The 20305-nt window shown below is 48.1% G+C and overlaps 1 protein-coding gene across 1 annotated transcript; it reads right to left on the bottom strand.

Annotated features, from left to right (window-relative positions):
* Positions 1–3072: 3072 nt before the first annotated feature.
* On the bottom strand, positions 3073–18874 carry LOC136544670 (uncharacterized). The gene is made up of 7 exons (XM_066536748.1): positions 18325–18874; positions 16595–17165; positions 16501–16520; positions 10047–10057; positions 3388–3637; positions 3213–3276; positions 3073–3079 (listed from the first exon to the last, which is right to left on the bottom strand). The coding sequence occupies exons 1-7, from the start codon at positions 18872–18874 to the stop codon at positions 3073–3075; spliced, it is 1473 nt and encodes a 490-aa protein (XP_066392845.1).
* Between the last annotated feature and the right edge of the window lie 1431 nt (positions 18875–20305).

Raw genomic sequence — 20305 nt, 5'->3', positions numbered from 1 at the left:
ATTTTATATTTTGGTCTCCAATTCTAATTATATTTATAACTCACACCAACACTCCCCCTCAAGATGGGGCAAAGACATCATATAGACCCATCTTGCTACCAAATGAAGAGAAAGCCTTTTCAGGTAACCCTTTGGTCAAAATATCAGCTATTTGGCTAGCTGATTTTACATAAGGTAGGCAGATAATTCCTCTATCCAGCTTCTCCTTAATAAAGTGACGATCGATCTCAATATGCTTGGTTCTATCATGATGAACAGGATTGTTAGCTGTATCAATAGCCGCTTTGTTGTCATAGTATAGCATCAAGGGCCCACTCTCAAACAATTTCAATTCAGTTAGAAGAATCTGCAGCCACAACAGCTCACACACACCATGAGCCATAGCACGAAACTCTGCCTCGGCCGTAGATCGTGCTACAACACTTTGCTTTTTACTTCGCCATGCAACTAGATTACCTCCAACAAAGGTACAATACCCAGAAGTTGATCGTCTATCATCCAAAGAACTAGCCCAATCAGCATCGGTATAGCACTCAACTTGCAGGATTCCTTGTTTAGTGTATAAAAGACCCCTCCCTGGGCTACTCTTAAGATACCTCAAAATGCGATAGATAGCATCCATATGAGATGATCTAGGATTATGCATAAATTGACTCACCACACTTACTGCAAAGGCAATATCAGGTCGTGTGTGAGAGATATATATAAGCCTTCCAACCAGTCTCTGATAACATTCTTTATCCACTGGAGTACCAACATCTTTACTTAAACAACAATTTTGCTCAATAGGTGTGGCTGCAGGACGGCATCCGAGCATTCCGGTTTCCTTTAGTAGATCCAAAACATATTTTCTTTGAGATAGAAACATCCCCTTTGGTCCACGGGAGATTTCAATTCCAAGAAAATATTTCAATTGCCCCAAATCCTTTACTTCAAACTCTTGAGCAAGATATTTCTTCAAATCGACAATTTCAGCAATGTCATTCCCAGTAATCACAATATCATCCACATATACTATTAGGATTGCTACCTTGCTTGTAGCATGTTTATAGAATAGTGTATGATCAGCATTACTTTGGATATAGCCTCTTTTGAGCATTGATTGCCTAAAGCGATCAAACCAAGCCCTTGGGGATTGCTTCAATCCATATAGAGATCGACATAAATGAAGCACTTTTTCATTTATTTGACCTGTTTCAAAGCCGGGTGGTATGTGCATATATACTTCTTCGTGAAGATCACCATGAAGAAAAGCATTTTTTACATCCATTTGATATATTTCCCAATCCAAGTTGACAGCACAAGATATAAGAGTTCTTACCGAATTCATCTTGGCAACAGGTGCAAAGGTCTCCTCATAGTCAATCCCATAAGTTTGGGTGTATCCTTTTGCCACAAGACGGGCTTTGTACCTTTCAACCTTCCCTTCAGGTGTGTGTTTAATGGTGAAAACCCACTTGCACCCAATAGGTTGCTTACCTTGCGGTAGATCCACAAGCTCGCAAGTTCTATTTTTCTCCAAAGCTCTAATCTCTTCAAGCATTGCCTCCTTCCACTTAGGATCTTCTTTAGCTAATTTCCACTTAGTGGGTATGGATACAGAATCAAGAGATGCAACAAAACTCTGGAAGGATGGACTACAACATTTATAGGAGATAAAATTGGAAATGTCATGTTTGTAACCAACATAATCTTTAAAATGTGCTGGAATATTGGAAGATCTAGTTGACTTTCTTAGGGCTATAGGTAGATCATTTTCAGGAGGAGGTTGAGTAGATAGTTGATTATCTCCTCGCTCTAGAGTGCTAGATGGAGCATTAGGACTAAGAGAGTGTGAGTTGGTACCTGGGTCCTCATGCATAAGAGACTCTATGTTTTGAAAATGCAAAGTACCCTGTATATCTCCATGGCAAGAATTATTACCCCCACTTTCGTTATCGTTATTAATTTCCTCCCCCCGACTATGAACCGAATTATTCCAATAGGAACCAACTGAAGGAGGAACAAGAACAGAGCCCATATGAATACCTCCACTGTTACTCTCCCCCTCTTATTGTCCTTCAGGTGGAGAAAGAGTAATTCCAGTATCATTGGTTGGCTCATAGTAAGGTTCATATTCACGAAATGTCACATCCATACTTATAAAGAAATGATGTTCAGATAGACACCAGCAACAGTAACCTTTTTTAGTAGAAGAGTAACCAACAAACACACATTTAACAGCACGAGGGTCAAGTTTTCTAATATCATTTCTATAGTCATGAACAAAGCAAACACATCCAAAGACCTTCAGAGACACAACAAATTCATTCAAATTCAAAAGTAACTCAGCAGGAGATTTATTGTCAAGAACTCGAAGAGGCATCCGATTAATTAAATATGCTGCAGTCTTCACAGCTTCCCCCCAAAGAAACTTAGGAACATTCATTGTAAACATAAGAGAACGAGCAACCTCAAGTAAATGCCTATTTTTCCGTTCAGCAACACCGTTTTGCTCTGGAGTGTTAACACATGTTGTTTGATGTTCAATACCATTAGAAACAAGGAACTGTTCAAACTCCTGGTTAACATACTCCGTACCATTGTCTGAACATAAGACCTTAATAGTGTTACCAAACTTATTTTTAATAAGGGCATACAAATCTTTAAAAACAACAAAAACATCACTTTTGTGTTTCAACAGATAAAGCCAAGTATATCTACTAAAGCCATCAATAAAAGTCACAAACCATCTATGTCCAGAAATAGAGTACACCTCACATGGTCCCCAAACATCAGAATGAATCACATCAAACGGTTTGTTACTTCTTAATCCCAAACTAGGATAGGGAACTCTTGTATGTTTAGCAAACTCACATGCATCACATATAAGAGATTCCCTAGGACATGCATCAAAAAGCGAAGGATAACTACGAGACATAGCAGCAAAAGAGGGGTGTCCAAGCCTGAGGTGAAGTAATAATAATTCTTGACATGGAGACATCTTGGATGCAAAAGCGACTTCATCACTTCCTTCATCAAGATAATAGAGTCCATTATGCACGGTCCCAGTCCCAAAAATTCTCCCTGTCCCTAGCTCCTGAAAAGCACAATGAGAAGGATCAAACCAACCTCTACAGTTGAGGGATTTTGTGATAGAACTAACAGATAATAAGTTAATAGGAAAATCAAGAACGCGCAAAACTGGTGATAAGGATAGGGTTTTGGTGCACCGTATAGATCCACGTCCTGTTATAGGAACCATGGATCCATCAGCTACACACACCTTATCCTTACCTGAACAAGGAATATAGGAAGTGAAAAGATTGAATGCTCCTGTCATATGGTTAGTTGCTCCAGAATCAATAATCCAAGGTTTATTTGTATAGGCTTGAACATGTTTTATACCTTGGGAAGTAGCATGGTAACTGGAATTAGTAGAGGAACCTTGAGTGGAAGATGAGCCTTCAGAGAGCTTGAGCTTAGAGTTGTATTTCTCAAGAGCTTGAGCATCTACCACTGGAAGCTCCTTTTCAGATGCTATATGATTAGCCCGATTCCAGTTAGCACCTCGAACTCCCCCTGGTTGAGATTTCCCCCCTTTTTTCCACCTAGGTGGAAAACCATGCAGCTTAAAACACTTCTCTATGGTATGCCCCTTCTGGGGGTATTAACCCCTATACCCTTACGGCTAGGCCTGGGCTGGCCCAGACCAGGGGGTCCGGTCCACTAGAAGACTACGCGTGGCCCGGCCGATCTACTCGGAGTCCCGCGCAAGGAATCAAGACAGACTTGGAGATCAAGCAAGATCCTGGTCGGTTAGAATAGGAATCCTTATCTGGCCACCTATGGCAATTGTAACCGGTTAGGATTAGTTTCTAGATCTATAACCCTACCCCCCAGACTATATAAGGCGGGCAGGGGGCCCCTCTCAAAAACATCTCTTATTAACATACAGCAATACAATCAGATGCAGGACATAGGTATTACGCCTTCACGGTGGCCGAACCAGGATAAAACCTCGTGTCTGTCTTGTGTCACCAACTTGTTTGTAGCTTGCGTATCTGTCTGCCAATAATCTACTACCTTGGGCATACCCCTAGCTAGACTGCCGACCATATTTCGTCGATAGTGGCGCGCCAGGTAGGGGGTGTGCGTACTGCTCCCCAGAAGAACAAGATGGTCATCATCCCGGTTTCATGGCTACGCCGAACGGCCTCACGTTCACCATCGGCCAGATCACCTGGACCACTGGCTCCGACAACTTCATCGCTATGACCACGGAGGAGGCGTGGATCCAATCTGTGTCGACCACTGCTTCACCGGCATTGGCTACGGCTTTGACCACATTGGATCTGGCTCCGACTACACCAGCATCGTCTTTAGCCTCGCCAACAACCCGTTGTTTGCTTCCTCGCTACAAAGGGAGGCAGATCGACAACACCGACCTGCTCGACTCCATCGATCGGGTCGGCACCAAGCTTGCTGAAACCCTAGCTCTAGTAAGTTTGATTCAAAATCAACCTATCGTGCAGGTAACCACTACCCACAACAGATCTACCTGACCAGCTTGGGCCAGTCGTCCTGCACGACTCGGTACGGATCTCATGGTCACGTCTACTCCTAAAGGGCGTTCCGTTCATCGCCGATCAGCCCCCGCAATGGGTCTCCAGCTCTCCAAGTGTGAAGCCTTGATGGAGAATTACCAGGCTCAGCCCTACGGCCTGCGCAACTTCATCAACATGGTTCAGATCGAGGAATATAAGAAGGGTTGGTCCACATAGTTCAAGAGGGCGGGTCAAGCTCCCCGTCCAGCATTGTATCTATTGGCTCCATCCACACTGAGCTCCAGCGTCGTGACAATGAAGAAGTTGAGTACGATCTGGATATCCTAGACCACTCCCCGGGTTTCCCACGATTCCCATCTTTCCCACCAAGGCGAGGAGACTTGATCAATGTCGTCAATAATGACGAGCCACCGGTAGTTGGTGAAACTGAACAAGAAAGGCTAGCATACGAAGCACGCAATATTGATCGGTTTAATCACCGACAAGCCGAAGCCAAAGCAGAATAGGAGGCACGACGCATAAGGGTCCAGCCACGCGATCTTAACAATGCCTTTGATAGGGTAGGGGACAAGCAGGTCTTCAGAACTCCAAGCGCCAACGTAGCTGTTGCTATGGCAATAATGCAACGACTACCCAATACCCTAGAAATCCAGGCAGTTCGTGATGATATACAAGCTTACCTGACGGCTGCTATGGCCCAGACCACAGAGATTGCAAACCAAGCCTGGGCTCCGTCCGTCTCAGTCAAATCAAGCCGTAGCCGCCAGTACTCAAGTCGCTCACAGCCACCCAACCAACGCGGCTCACGCAACAATGACCCATCAGACAACCGTCAAGGCAGAAACGGTGGTCATGATGGTGGTTGGGACGACAACCACCGCAACTACCGGGACGACAACCGCCGAGACAACCGCGACAATCGCTGTGATAACCATGGTCGTAGGGTCAACCAGGGGGGCAATCGAGATTGCCGTGATGGGAATAATGATCTTCGCCATTACCTCGGAGAACGCGATCTGTGCGATCGCATTAACCAAAGAGCCGACGATCGTGCATCCCACGAAAGCTATCGCCGTATGGAATATGATACCACCCATGGCCCTCTGGGTTTGAAGCAGTTTACCCCTCACCTTCGCCAAGTCATATGGCCCAAAAACTTCAAGCTCGAAAAACTCTAGAAGTACGACGGCAAGAAAAACCCTGAGTTATGGGTCATGCTCTACGAAATCGCGTGCAGATCAGCCATGGCTGACGAGCACGCCATGTCTAATTACTTCCTAGTCACCGTCGGCCATGTAGACCACCAATGGCTGGTCAGCTTGCCGGCGAACTACTTTGATTCTTGGCAAGAGCTCAAGCAAGCATTCATCGACAACTTCATTGCTACTTGCGAACAACCCGACAACAAATATGATCTGCAGCGGATTTGAGATCGCAAAGATGAGCCACTGCGCGAGTACGTCTGACGCTTCTCGGAGATGCGCATCAAGGTCCCGTCAATCTCCGACAACAAGGCAATCGAAGCTTTCATCACTAGTCTCCGCTTCCATGATGCCCTAAGGGACAAGCTCCTCCGCAAAAGACCTGAATCGGTCACAGCGCTCCTAGCCACTGCTAAAAATATGCGGATGCCGATGATGCTAAAAAGATAATCGTCGAAGAAGCAGCAAGGGTTTCACGCTCTGACCACCCCCCACACCGCGATGACTACCGCGGCAACCGTGGTCGGAACAACAATTTTGATCACCGCAACCAGCGCAACGATTCCCACGACCACCGCGACCAGCGTAATCAGCGGCATAATCGCCGTGACGATTACAGGGGCAAGCGTGCTCGGGAAGATGATGGCGAAGTCAACGCCGTTAAAAAAGGTAGCAGACGCCGCAACTACGAAGGAGACTATGCCAAAGCATTGAAAGGACCCTGTCATCTCCATCCCAAGTCAAACCATACCATGGAGAATTGTCGTGTTCTCAAATCTATCTACACGCGCCAACAGGCTCTGGATACATCCGACAAGCCTAACGATGTAGGGGAGCAGCGTAACGAGGACAACGATGATGAAGACGCAGATCCCCGTCACAAGTATGTCAAGCCAACCGACCGTGTCCACACCATCATTGGGGGCAGAGTGTCCATCGAGACCAAGCGAGAACGCAAGCTGCTCGCCCGTGCTTGCTTGAACATGGCCAATGCCGACAACCTCATCGCCGATCCGCAGCTCCCTCCTTGGTCTCATCGTGAGATCTCCTTCAGCAGAAACGACCAATGGGCTACAATACCTGAGCCAGGGCGTTTTCCTCTAGTTCTCGATCCTTGTATCAACAAGGTTCAGTTCGACAGAGTGCTGATTGACGACGGTAGTTCCATCGATATACTGTTCAAGAACAGTTTGCCAGCCCTGAAGAGAACCCAGGCTGATCTCAAGCCATACGAGGCATAGTTCTAGGGTGTTCTCCCCGGATAGAGCTCTACACCTCTCGGACAGATCACGCTACCTGTGCAATTTGGTACCCTAGACCACTTCCGTACCGACTACGTCAACTTTGTGGTCGCCGACTTTGAAGGCACCTACCATGCTATCCTTGGTCGACCAGCGCTCACCAAGTTCATGGCCATACCTCACTACAGGTATTTGGTACTCAAGATGCCCACTGAGAAGGGGGTTCTAACTCTCAGGGGCAACGTATACGCAGCTTACACCTGCGAGGATGACAGCTTCAAAATAGCAGAGGCTCATGACCTCTCTATTCGCATGGCCAAGACCATGCTCGACGCCAAGAAGACCCCAGCCAATCACCTAGAGATCCCAGAGCTCGAGGCCCCATGCAAAAACGTCAAGTCCAAAGAGCACAAAAAGATCCAGCTGGTCGACGATGATCCCAGCAAAATAGCCCTTATCGGGGCCAACCTGGATCCTAAATAGGAAGACGCGCTCGTCAGGTTCCTGAGAAACAACATGACTGTGTTCGCATGGAAACCCACTGACATGCCCGGTGTACCTCGGAACTTGATCGAGCACTCCTTAAATGTTGATGGCAAGGCCAAACCCATCAAGCAGAAGCTACGACGTTTTGCTCATGACAAAAAGGAGGCTATTAGGGTAGAAGTTACACGCTTTTAGCAGCCGGATTTATCAAGGAAGTGTATCATCTAGAATGGTTAGCCAACCCGGTTCTTGTACGCAAAAAGAATAATGAATGGAGAATGTGCGTTGATTACACTGATCTCAACAAACACTGCCCTAAAGACCCCTTTGGCTTACCTCGCATAGACGAGGTCATAGATTCAACTGTCGGTTGCGAGCTGCTTTCCTTTCTCGATTGCTACTCTGGTTATCACCAGATCGCTCTCAAAAAGGACGACCAGATCAAGTTCATCATGCCCTTCGGCGCCTACTGCTACATGACCATGTCGTTTAGGCTCAAGAACGCTGGGGCTACCTACCAACGCGCCATATAGGCCTGCCTCAAAGACGAGATAAAAGATGACCTCATCGAGGCTTATGTTGACGATGTAGTCGTTAAAACCAAGGAAGCATACACCCTTGTTGACAACCTAGAGCATACCTTTGCAGCCCTCAACACATTCCAATGGAAATTAAACCTAAAGAAGTGTATCTTTGGTGTTCCATCTGGTATACTGCTTGGTAACATCGTCAGTCACGATGGCATACGCCCTAACCCAGAGAAGGTAAAAGCTGTCTTGGACATGAAACCGCCGAAAAAGGTGAAGGATGTTTAGAAGCTTACCGGATGCATGGCTACCCTTAGTCATTTTATATCAAGATTAGGCGAAAAAGGACTATCATTTTTCAAGCTACTCAAAGCATCTGAGAAGTTTGAGTGGTCGAAGGAAGCAGACGCTGCCTTTACACAGCTGAAACAATTCCTTACATCACCTCCGGTCCTCACTGCTCCCAGAGAAGACGAAACCCTCCTGCTTTACATTGTGGCAACTAATCGAGTGGTCTCCACTGCCATGGTGGTCGAGCGCGACAAGCCCGGCCACATCTACAAGGTACAACGACCAATCTATTTCATCAGTGAGGTGCTCAATGAATCCAAGACCAAGTACCCACAGATTCAGAAACTGATCTACGCCATATTGATTACATCCCGAAAGTTGAAACACTACTTCGACGGATATCATGTGATGGTCATGACCGAGTACCCTCTAGGAGACATTATTCGCAACAAGGATGCGAATGGGCGCATCGTCAAATGGGCAATGGAGCTATGCTCTTTCTCCTTGGAATTTGCAAGCCGTACTACAATCAAGTCTCAGACACTTGTCGATTTTATCGTCGAGTGGACAGACTTAAGCACACCTGCCTCTCAGGAGCCTATGGAGTATTAGAAGATGTACTTCGACGGCTCTCTCAACATCAATGGCACAGGAGTAGGAGTCCTTTTCGTATCACCATCCAAAGAGCAGCTCCGATATGTCCTCAGGATTTATTTCCCGACGTCTAATAATGCCGCCGAGTACGAAGCATGTCTTCATGGTCTACGCATCATGGCCGAGCTCAGTGTCAAACGTCTCTATGTCTATGGAGACTCGGCTCTGGTCATCAACCAACTCAACAAGGACTGGGATACGACCAGTGAAAAGATGGACGCATACTGCAAAGTGATCAGAAAGCTGGAAGGTAAGTTCTTTGGCATCGAGTACACACATGTGGTCCAAGGCAAAAATCAAGCAGCAGATGCACTGTCAAAGTTAGGATCATCCTGATCCAAAGTCCCACATGGCATATTTGTTTAGGATCTGCTCACGCCCTCCATCGAAGAAGAAGATCCCGTGGTCGACAAGCCTCCAGACTAGCTATTGGTGGCTACGGTTCCGGCGTCAAACACCACCAAACCACCTCCGACCACTAAGGAGCCTGACTGGAGAGTACCTTTCATCAAGTACCTGACAGATGGTAGCAGTTACACCAATCGGACAGAAAACAAATGCCTGATGCGTCGCAGTAAGCAGTATCTGCTCGTCGATGGCAAATTGTGGCGCAAGAACGTGAAGGAGGAAATCTTGATGAAGTGTATAACCCAGGAGGATGGTGAACGTCTCCTAGACAAAATCCACTCTGGCTCCTATGGCAACCACGTGGCCTTGACAACGCTGGTTGACAAGGCTTTTCGAGCAGGGTTCTATTGGCCGTCAGCCGTAGCCGATGCAGAGAAGCTAGTCCGCTATTATGAAGGTTGTCAGTTCTTTGCCAAGAGAATCCACGTACCAGCACATGAGATTCAGACTATACCAGCCTCTTGGCCCTTTGCATGCTGGGGACTGGATATGATCGGCCCTTTCAAACCAGTCCCTAGGAAATTTACATGCGTCTTTGTGCTGATCGACAAATTCTCCAAGTGGATACAGTACATGCCCCTGGTCATGGCATCTTCAGAAAAGGCTATCACGTTCCTCGACCAGGTCATCCACCGCTTCGGCATACCCAATAGCATCATCACCGATCTGGGTACTTAGTTCACTAGGAACGTTTTTTGGGACTTCTGCGATGAAAGGAGCATAGTAGTAAAATACGTCTCAGTGGCACATCCTAGAGCTAATGGACAGGTCGAGCGGGCAAACGGTATGATCCTAGATGCACTTAAGAAGAGGATGTACAGAGAGAATGATAAAGCTCCTAGAAGATGGCTCAAAGAGTTACTAGCCATGGTCTGGGGTCTCAGAACCCAGCCCAGTCGTAATACCGGTGTATCACCATACTTTATGGTTTATGGCGCTGAGGCAGTACTTCCAGCAGATATAGCCTTCAGATCAGCACGGGTAGAGAACTTCGACGAAGACAAGGCCAATGAAGTGTGGGAGCTAGAAGTGAATAGTGCAGAAGAGAAGCGGCTCGACTCTTACGTACGTACAGCCAAATACCTTGCTGTTTTGCGTAGGTACTACAACAAGAATGTCAAGGAGCGGTTCTTCGTGGTCGGGGACCTGGTCCTGAAGTGGAAGACGAATCAGGCAGGCGTCCACAAACTCGCAACCCCATGGGAAGGACCCTTCATGATCAAGGAGGTTACACGCCCTACATCTTACAGGTTAGCTCGCCTAGACGGCACAGACGTACCCAATTCCTGGCACATCGACAAGCTTAGGTGTTTCTATGCTTAGCTACTAAGATATGTACCCCTCTTGTACTATTGATTTATTTCAATAAAGCTATTATGATTTCTCCGACCACTCTAATGTGTCATTTTAAAGTCTATTGTTATTCTAACTCTACCAGTTAAAACCGACCACCATTCCTTCTCGGGTTTTCGGAGCAGGCCCTGTCTCTGGTTCCTCCCAACATATGCATGTGATCCGCTCTCTATGCTATGGGTGATCGGTAGGTGCTCTCTGGTTTGACTTGTGTGTTTCTACGTGTGCATAAGCTACGCACCTCACACTCCGATCGCAAGACAAACCAGGGCCATACAAACCTTTCAGGATGATGTGTCGACTGAACTGGTATAACTAAACAGAACGCCAACACGTTCTAACTTAGTTACATCAACACGATATTCGAGCTTAAACACGTTTTTTACAAAACAAACAAGCTTATGTTGATATACAGTTACGTTATTATAAGCTTGCCTGAAAAGGTCCAAGTTTACAATAACACAACTACATCTTCTTCTACAGCTATAGCCTATACTATTGGCTGGTCGGGGCACGCAGCACCTGCTGTTCGCTGGGCCTGACATCGTGCAAGGGTCTCGGGGACTCTGGCACTGATCGAGCTAAAGAAGATGGCCCCGCCGATGCTTGGCTGGTCAAGACCGTAGGCTTCGCCGGTTGGCTTGAAAGTGACGGCGCTCCCAGCTGACTTATTGATGACGTTCCTTGTACGGGTGGTGTCGAACCTCCACACAGGTTAATATCGCTGATTATTTTCACCGACAAGTCCAGCTGGGTCATCCGTAGCTCCTCAGCCTTGTCTAGATCTACCTCCTTCAGGTATCTAGCCTCCAGGCGCTTGAGATCTATCAAGGGGTAGTGAGCACATACCATGCTTAGCACATGTGCGCCTGTGTACTCTCCCGCCTCCTTCATGAACTCCTGGAACCATCCCCATGCCCTTTGGCATCTCTCGATCAATCCCAGCTGCGGCGTCCTTGGCACATCTTCTGCTAGCGCCGGATCGATGAGGTTAAGGATCGGCAAAATGCCCTTTGCCACCTCATGGCACTGGCTTCTCCAAGTGTCATGGTCCTTGGTGATCTCTTGGCATTGCACCTTCCAGCCATCACGGTCTTACATCACGGCCTCCAGATGCTTCTTTGCGTTGATTTTTATAACTGCAAACCGCACACGCTGTTAAGACGATAGACCACTATAAACTATGGTAGGCGACAAAAATGAGCAAAGGCGGTTGGACAACTTACCTTTCAGCTCCTCTGTCATCTTGGTCGTGTGGTCCTAGAGATGCGACTGGTCTTGCGCCAGTTTTTTGTTGTCCTCTTTCAGGCGATCACACTCCACGACCGCACGACTGTTCTCCTCTCGGAGACGGAACACTTTAGCTTCTAAGACTGCACTACAGCTATTACTACCAACAACACAATAGCACTTGTCAGTAGTCAGTATGATAAAATGGCTACTTACTTGTCCTTTCCTGCTCTTTATTATTGAGCTGGATGACCAGGTTCTGGTTCTGGGACTCTTGCACCATCTTTTCATGGTTGGTGGCTTCAAGTCGCTGGCGCAAGCGTTCCACCTCCACCGTCAGCTCCTTGTTGCTTGCAGCGATCCCCACGATCTGGTCGAAGCATTTCTTACGGTACCTTGCGGTCTTCATTATGTCCTGTGTGCAGATAGCTAAGTAAGACAACTACGACTAAACACCGAGACCAGGGGGTGAAGCAAAGCTTACCTGCACCTCTGTCACAAGCCATTTCGCCGCCCGTTTAACTTTCTTGGTTTCTTCGACCTCCGGGATTTCCTCATGGACAACCCATTGGTCGTTCCGCCAACGCGACACATACACATGTTGTCGCTTGTCTTACAGATGGCCCAGGACCTCCTCCACCTTGTCCTCTTCGAGCTCTTCTTCGGGTACTAGTGCTGGCCCGGCTTCGGCAGCATCTGTAATCACCACAGCCTTCCCACGAGTTGCGGCATCGGTAAATGTGGGCTGTGCTCTCATCTTCGACCGCTGCTCCTCGGTCTACTCCGTCACCATCGACGCTGAGGTGTTGCCCTCAGTAGGTTTAGCGCTTGGAGCACTCGTGTCCAGCTTGGCTGGTCCCTCGACCACCTGCTCGGGGACTGTTATCTGATTGCTCGCCTGCTGAGGCCCCGACAGATCTTCTACTATGCTTCCTCAGTGGCTGGCTGCTGGGCAGTCTGCTCTGAACTTATTGGCGGAGCCACGCTACTTCCGGCTAGCTGGTCTGGACTTTCTGTGGACGCCGAACTAGTACATCCGAGATAAGTTCAGAAGGCAATCATATTCAATGCAAATTGCTAACTAACATCAAGGTTACAAATACTTACATGTTGGAAGCGCGGAATGATATTGCGAAGGCGTGTCTCTTCAGCCGTACTTGCTCCACGTGCTGTGCGGATGACTCCTGGTCTCCCTCTACATCCAGCACTGTCGTTGGGCCTTGGTGCTCGACTCCTCCGCCGCTTGTCCTTCGTGCTGTAGTGGTCGGTGGCGTGCTCGGTTGAGTTGTTGCTCCCATCACCGGTCACGTTCCTTGCTCAGATACTCCCGAGGTTGACCAGGCTGCATCCTTCACCGTCGTCGATGATGTGGGTCCCACAGGTGTGGAGGACCCACCTTGCTTCATCGACTCCAGTTGCTTCCTCCTTTTTTGAGGGACAAGCTGAAAAGGTGTCTGTATCTTCTCCCTCCTCTGCGCCATCATCCGGCCAGGCAAAAATCGCCTACCGACGTTTGCTGGCCGGGTTCTCCTCTGGGTCCCCCTCGGGCTCATTGATATTTAGCACCCCCCCGGTGAGCAGGGTGGTTACTGATCTCTTCTTCGACTATCTAGGGGTAGCCGGCCGCTTACCAGCAGCTTTGGCCGCTGCCTCCTCTCCAGCTCCGAGCACCGCCTAGTCGACGTCCTCGTCCTCGATCTCGACGCTGGTCTGTGCGGTGGGATCAACTCCTTGTGGCCACTCTACTCCAGGGGGTGGTGACACAAACACTGTCGCTCTATCCTGACCATTAACCTGGGTAACAAAAGAGAGTGAACACAGTAAGTTTCCACTTATCCTACCACAATATAAGACTACGGGTACAAGGCAAGATGAGTTACCTTTGGGGGAGGTCGGGCAAGCTTGAAAGCACGCTCGATGTCGCTCAATCTGGCATAATTTGGATCGGCTATGTTAAATAGCTCGCCAATTCTGGCTTTGACTTTGATTTTGTCAAGCGCCCCCTGCCTCGTCCTCGTCGGGTCTGTGCTCCCTTAATACTCATAGCCAGGATGTACCCTCCTCTGGTAGGGCTGGATCCGTTGGCTGATGAAGCTCCCGACCACGCTTGGACCATCCAGTTTTTTTCCACGGGATCATTCTAAATATTTCTGGAATCTGTTCCAAGTGCTCGGGCTTCTCTGACCAGCTTGTCCTCTTCTCTAGAATGTAGCCCACATCACACAGCGTGATCGTGTTCGGCTCTTCGTGGATGTAGAACCATTTCTTGTATCAGTCATCGAGCGACGTGTTCCATGGGCAGTGCAGGTACTGGGCTTTCATGCCATCATGGAGGTTGAGGTACACACCCCCGGCTATCTTTGAACCACCGCTTCCTTTCTTCCGCAGACAGAAAAGATGGCGGAAAAAATCAAAATGGGGCTGGAAGCTACCATATGCTTCGCAGAGATGTATAAAAGTGGCGACAAGGAGGATCGATTTGGGATGCAGATTGCAAATCCCAATCTTGTAGTAAAGGCAGAGCCCCTGAAGAAACGGATGTACCAAAACCCCAAATCCCCGTTTAAAGAAATCCTCGAACACCATGATCTCACCTGGTTGTGGATCGGGGTACCCCTCGCCCTTCGGCGCACGCCATCTTGCGAGCTCCTTGTTGTGGAGTACCCCCATGGTGATGAGGTCTTCAATGATCTGCTCGTTGCTTTTCGATTTCCACCACTCCTTTGCCATGACCCTTGCTTTCTTCTGCGCATCACTTTTCGCCATGACTCCGGCCTTGCTGGTGAACGGGGAAATGGCAGCGGATTGATTGGTGGCGATTTCAGATGTATTAGGGTTGGCGAGAGGAAGAAGAAAGCTACGGTTGCGAATGGCAATGGGGTTCAGTAAATAGTAACTAACCTATCATATACTGTATTTAACCCAAGAGTTATGTCGTTTCATCTGCCCGGAATTCTTGGGAGACGTGCGCACGTGTCGCAGACGGTTGTTTTCACAGCCTCGAGATCCACGCCAATATATGCGCCTCTTCGTTGCTAGTGTAGGAGGGCCCATGCTGACGCACCTACTGATAGGTGCCATGCAACTATTTGCTTGACAAGACAAAAAGACAAAATGACGTGCTATACCCATCTACTTTTTGGACCAGACGTGTCAGACCGGACTTGTCAGAGCAAATACATAAGCAAATACGAAAAATAATAGTAAAAGTGGCATAATAGTACAAGTGGCAAAAGGTTTTTTTGCCACACTTTTTGTGCTTGGGGGTTGTCCAGACCACCCCCGTGCTCGAGGACTGTCCAGACCACCACCATGCTCGGGGACTGTCCAGACCACCATCGTGCTCGGGGACTGTCCTGACCACCATCGAGCTCGGGGACTAAACTGACTACGGTTATTCTTGGGGATTCGTCGTTTTTCCCATGCTGCGCTCGGGGATTGCACCGACCACTCTCCGACCATTGCTCGGAGACCGCTCTCCTCGGCTACATGTAATTTGTACTCACATACAGATGAGAGGCATTTATTTTTTCTCACTTAGACCTTGCTACAAGGCTGATCCTCGCCTTCCAGCAAGCTCGGGGACTACATCGGTACGATGCGCCGGCCGGTGCATCTTGTATCACCTGTACGACGATTGGATTCTCAACTTAACTAGGAATTCTTTTTAGACCCTGGCACCACGTGCCTACGTCACCTACTACCAGGCTCGGGGACTAAGTGGGCACACTTCATCTTGCGGTGAATGTGTTTATTTTATCGACCCCTACGCTCTGACTGTTGGCCATAACTACTACTGTACAAGGGTCACTTACATTTCTTTTTAGAAATACAAGTGGGCACACTTGATCAGGAAAGAAATCTTTTTCTTTTTTCTTTAGAGCACCATGCATTCTTCGGACAACCGAAATCTTCGGCTATAATCGTGGTCTACTCCTCTCTGTGCTGACCAGAATACTGGCACATTTGCTTGGTCGACGTTTCAACCAGTTGGAGATGACATGAAGACAGACTGCATTAGCCGAAGAAGATCAAACGGCGTGTCGCAACATAATACATGGTGCTCGGGGACTAGCTGTGGGGGTATTAACCCCTATACCCTTACGGCTAGGCTTGGGCCGGCCCAGACCAGGGGGGCCGGTCCACTAGAAGACGACGCGCCCCCCGGCCGATCTGCTTGGAGTCCCGCGTAAGGAATCAAGACAGACTTGGAGATCAAGCAAGATCCTGGTCGGTTAGAATAGGAATCCTTATCTGGTCACCTATGACAATTGTAACCGGTTAGGATTAGTTTCTAGATCTGTAACCCTGCCCCCCAGACTATATAAGGCGGGCAGGGGACCCCTCTCAAAAATATCTCTCATTGACATACAACAATACAATCAGACGTAGGACGTAGGTATTACGCCTTCACGGCGGCCGAACCTGGATAAAACCTCATGTTTGTCTTGCGTCACCATCTTGTTTGTAGCTTGCGCATCTATCCGCCGATAATCTACTACCTTAGGCATACCCCTAGGTAGACTGCCGACCATATTTCATCGACACCCCTTATCTCCACAATGATCACAAATCGCCTTGCTAGATGGAAAACCATGCAGTTTAAAGCACCTCTCTATGGTGTGCCCCTTATCACCACAATGATCATAAACCACCTTATTTTTTCTTGATCCCCTCGGGGAACAAAAATGCGGCCCTTCTTCATAGATAGGACAACACTAACAACAACTGCTTTATAATCGTCCACTTTGGGATGTGATAGTCTAGTTTCCTCTTCTATGATGCTTGAAATTATCTCATCAAGAGTAGGCCATTCAGACTTAGAGAATATAAGCTGCCGACGAAGATCAAATTCTTGATTCAAACCATCAAGAAATAGCTTGCTCACAAAAGATTGGAACCAGGTATGATGAATAGCCAAATCCTTTTTGTCAACCGCCTCAAATGGATGATAATAGTGTAGGTCTCTGTACAGTTTTTTTACCTCACCAGCATATTCTACTACAGACCTTGAGCCTTGCTTTAAATGAGTCAACTCATGCATGATTCGAGTAGCTTGCATTTTGTTTGATTTTCCTGCAAATTGTCTCTCCAATTCCGACCACACCTCTGCAGGCGTAGTTAAGGTTTTAACTTGTTCTCTGATAATTGGTTCCATACTGCTTAACATCCATACTAGTACTCTATCACTTACTTGCTTGCTTGCTGTATCAACCTCCCATGTTTCTTTATCAGAATTGACAAGTAAACACTCATATCCATGGGAGCTTAGAATTAACTTACAATGACGGGCCCAACTGACATAGTTCTCTGGTCCAAATAATTTTACTGGATTAAACTCGAGTGTGTATTTGAGAATATCAGAAGTCACCACCTTAGGCTACTCTATCAATTTGCTAAATATTTCATAAAGTTTTTCCACGTGATCTACTGATTTCTCTCCACTAGTTTCAGCCATGAGCAGCAGATTCAGTATTTAGCAGCAAAAAAAAAACCAAGAACCAACTCCTCCTTGATACAGGAAACAAGCCAGCAACAAGCAAGCAGATCACGGTCACCAGCAAGCACGTAGCTTTTCTCTCTGCCGCCGGCAAGCAACCAAGCAAGCACCCGTAGCTCAGTCTTCGTGTTGGTAGAGGCTGTGGCCACAACATAGAGCTGCTTCTAGTCTGGGCGATGACGACTCATGTACAAGGATGGCGACGACTACGGCGTCTCCACCACCTCTGCCCCTAATCAATCAACGAAAACGAGATGGACACGACAGGATTAACCCGCTCTTGATACCATATTGTAGATTAATGGGTGGATTTAAGAGAAATTTTGGATATGAGAGAAGAAGGGGAACAATAGTGAAGTTGAAAACACTGACTGGATCGATTATTGATCCTTCTCAGGTACTTCATCTTATCTCTTTCCTATTTTACATTTTGGTCCCCAATTCTAATTATATTTACAACTCACACCAACACTTGCCATCCTGCCAGTCTGCGATCTATCTTGGAAATGAGCGGGGCGAAAGCTGAGAGGTTCAACTTGACGTTAGACAGGGGGAGGCCCAGGTAAGTCTGTGGGAAGCTAGCCTGCTGACACTGGAGGATGCGCACAAGACGCGGTAACCGTTGCGCTCGGGACATGCATAAGAATCAGAGTACTTTTGCTGAAGTTGATTTTCAGACCGGTGGCAGAGGCGTAATCGTCCAAAATCTTCTTCAAACGCCTGATGTCTGGTATCTCAGCTCGCGCGAGAAGTAAAGTGCCGTCGGCATACTGCAGCACTGGGCAGGGGGCATCAGTTGCCGGGTGTCGAACGCCACCATCTTTCCGTATCAGTTGCTATAGCACGTCCGCCATGAGCAGGAATAGGTAGGGGACAGAGCATCACCTTGCCGCAGACTCCTTTTGCATCTGATCCATTGGCCGGGGCAGCCATTGACAAGCACAGCTGAGTGAGAAGTGACCATCAGTTTTTCCATCCATGAGAGCCAGACTGCAGGGAATTTCTTGGCCCAGAGCACTGTCAACATGTCCCAAGATACGGGGTCGAAGGCTTTTGCAAAGTCAAGCTTAATGACAACAGTTGGATATCTTCGACGGTGGCAGTGCTGGACTAGCTCAGTAGCGTAGACGAAATTTTCCAAGATGGAACGGCCTTTGATGAAGCCGGTTTGGTCCACGTCCACTAGGCTCTGGATGTGTTTCTGCAGACGCGAGGTCAGTACTTTGGTAATGATCTTCACAGGCCAATTCTGAAGAGAGACGGGCCTGGAGTCTTTTGGCTGGCAGGCACCTTCTACTTTCGGCAACAGCACGATGTGTGCTCTGTTGATCCTATCAAGGTCTGCCTCCCGCCCAGTGAAAACTTGCCATGAATTCGAGAACATCCAACTTGATTTGTAGCCAGGCTGCGGCATATCACGCAGGTCCGAAACCATTAGGCCCAGGGGCGCTATTTGCATTCATGGACCGCACAGCTGCAAAGGCCTCCTGAGCTGAGAAAGGAGCCATCAATGAATTTGCATCCCATGGTTTCTCGCCCAGGTAGAGCGAGGTGACATCAAAGTTCTAGGATGTGGCATCTGCAGTGCCAATGATGGACCGGTAGTAGTTGGTCATGGCGGTTGTCTTCTCCTCGTGACTGACCAAGTCAAGGCCATCCACTGAGAGGACGGCAATCCTGTTCCAACGCTGTCGGCAGGAGGCTATGGCATGGAAGAACCTAGTGTTGGAGTCGCCCTCCCGAAGGTATTTGAATTTTCCCCTTTGCTTCCAGTATGCAGCACGTTGGTGGATGAACAGACCGAGGCGCTGTTGACACAAGAAGCACAGAGGCCACAGACAGCGCTCACAAGATGAAAGAATTCTGAATTCTTCAAAAAGATCAAACAGGTGAGTGATAAAGTGGCAATTGTGGTATATATGAGGAGGGGAGTGATGCTTACTTAGCCAAACCTTTGACGCGCGCCGAACTGCTTTGACCCGAGCCACCATGACGCCAGTGGCATCACCATTGTTCTGCACAGAGGACCATTCTAGCAACACCGCGGGAAGAAAAGAAGGATCTAGGAGCCAAGAGCGTTCTAGACGGAAGGCTGACGGCTTTGGAATGTTTGTTTGGATAGAGGCAAGAATGGGAGTGTGATCGGAAGTGGGATGAAGGCCAGAGGTGAGTTGGGCGCCGGGAAAGAAGTCGTTGAAGGCGAGGTTAAAGAAAGCACGGTCCAGGCGTGCAAGGGTGGGAATTGCTCGCTTGTTGGACCAAGTGAACTGCCGATCCATGAGTGGAAGTTCCATCAGCTGGAGGTTGTAAATGGCATTGTTGAACTGTTCGGCGAGGTTAGAGTTGAAGTTGGCATTGTTTTTGTCAGCGGGGTCACGGGTGAGGTTGAAATCACCCACGACGAACCAGGGTCCCGAGAGCTGGGCGGCTAAAGTCTGGAGCTCATCCAGAAAGGTACTAGACTACGCGTGAACAGAAGGTCCGTAAACGTTCGTGAGGTTGAAGCTAAGGTCGGAGGTGGTAGATTGAAGAGCTATGGTTAACGCGTAGGAAGAAGTCCAGTGGCTAGAACAGGTGAAGGGGTTTGTGTTCTAGGCCGTGAGGATGCCACCCCTGGAGCCATCCACCGGGGCGAAATGGTAATCGTCTAAAGAGGTGGGGAGAAAGGCGCGAACGGCGCGAGCATCCAGGTCCATGAGCTTGGTTTCCTAAAGACACGCGATCTGGGTGTGGTTCCTAGCAACGTTATCGCACACGACGTCGCACTTATCGGCCTGACCAAGACCATGGACATTCTAGGAGAGGATAACGAAATTACGACATCTTCGATTCATAGTGACGACAGGATACAACGGTAGATAAGGCC

This window comes from Miscanthus floridulus, chromosome 3 (assembly GCF_019320115.1).
Source record: "Miscanthus floridulus cultivar M001 chromosome 3, ASM1932011v1, whole genome shotgun sequence".
Taxonomy (NCBI): domain Eukaryota; kingdom Viridiplantae; phylum Streptophyta; class Magnoliopsida; order Poales; family Poaceae; genus Miscanthus; species Miscanthus floridulus.
The sequence above is the reverse complement of the archived record's forward strand: the minus strand, read 5'-3'. Positions and strand labels throughout refer to the sequence as shown.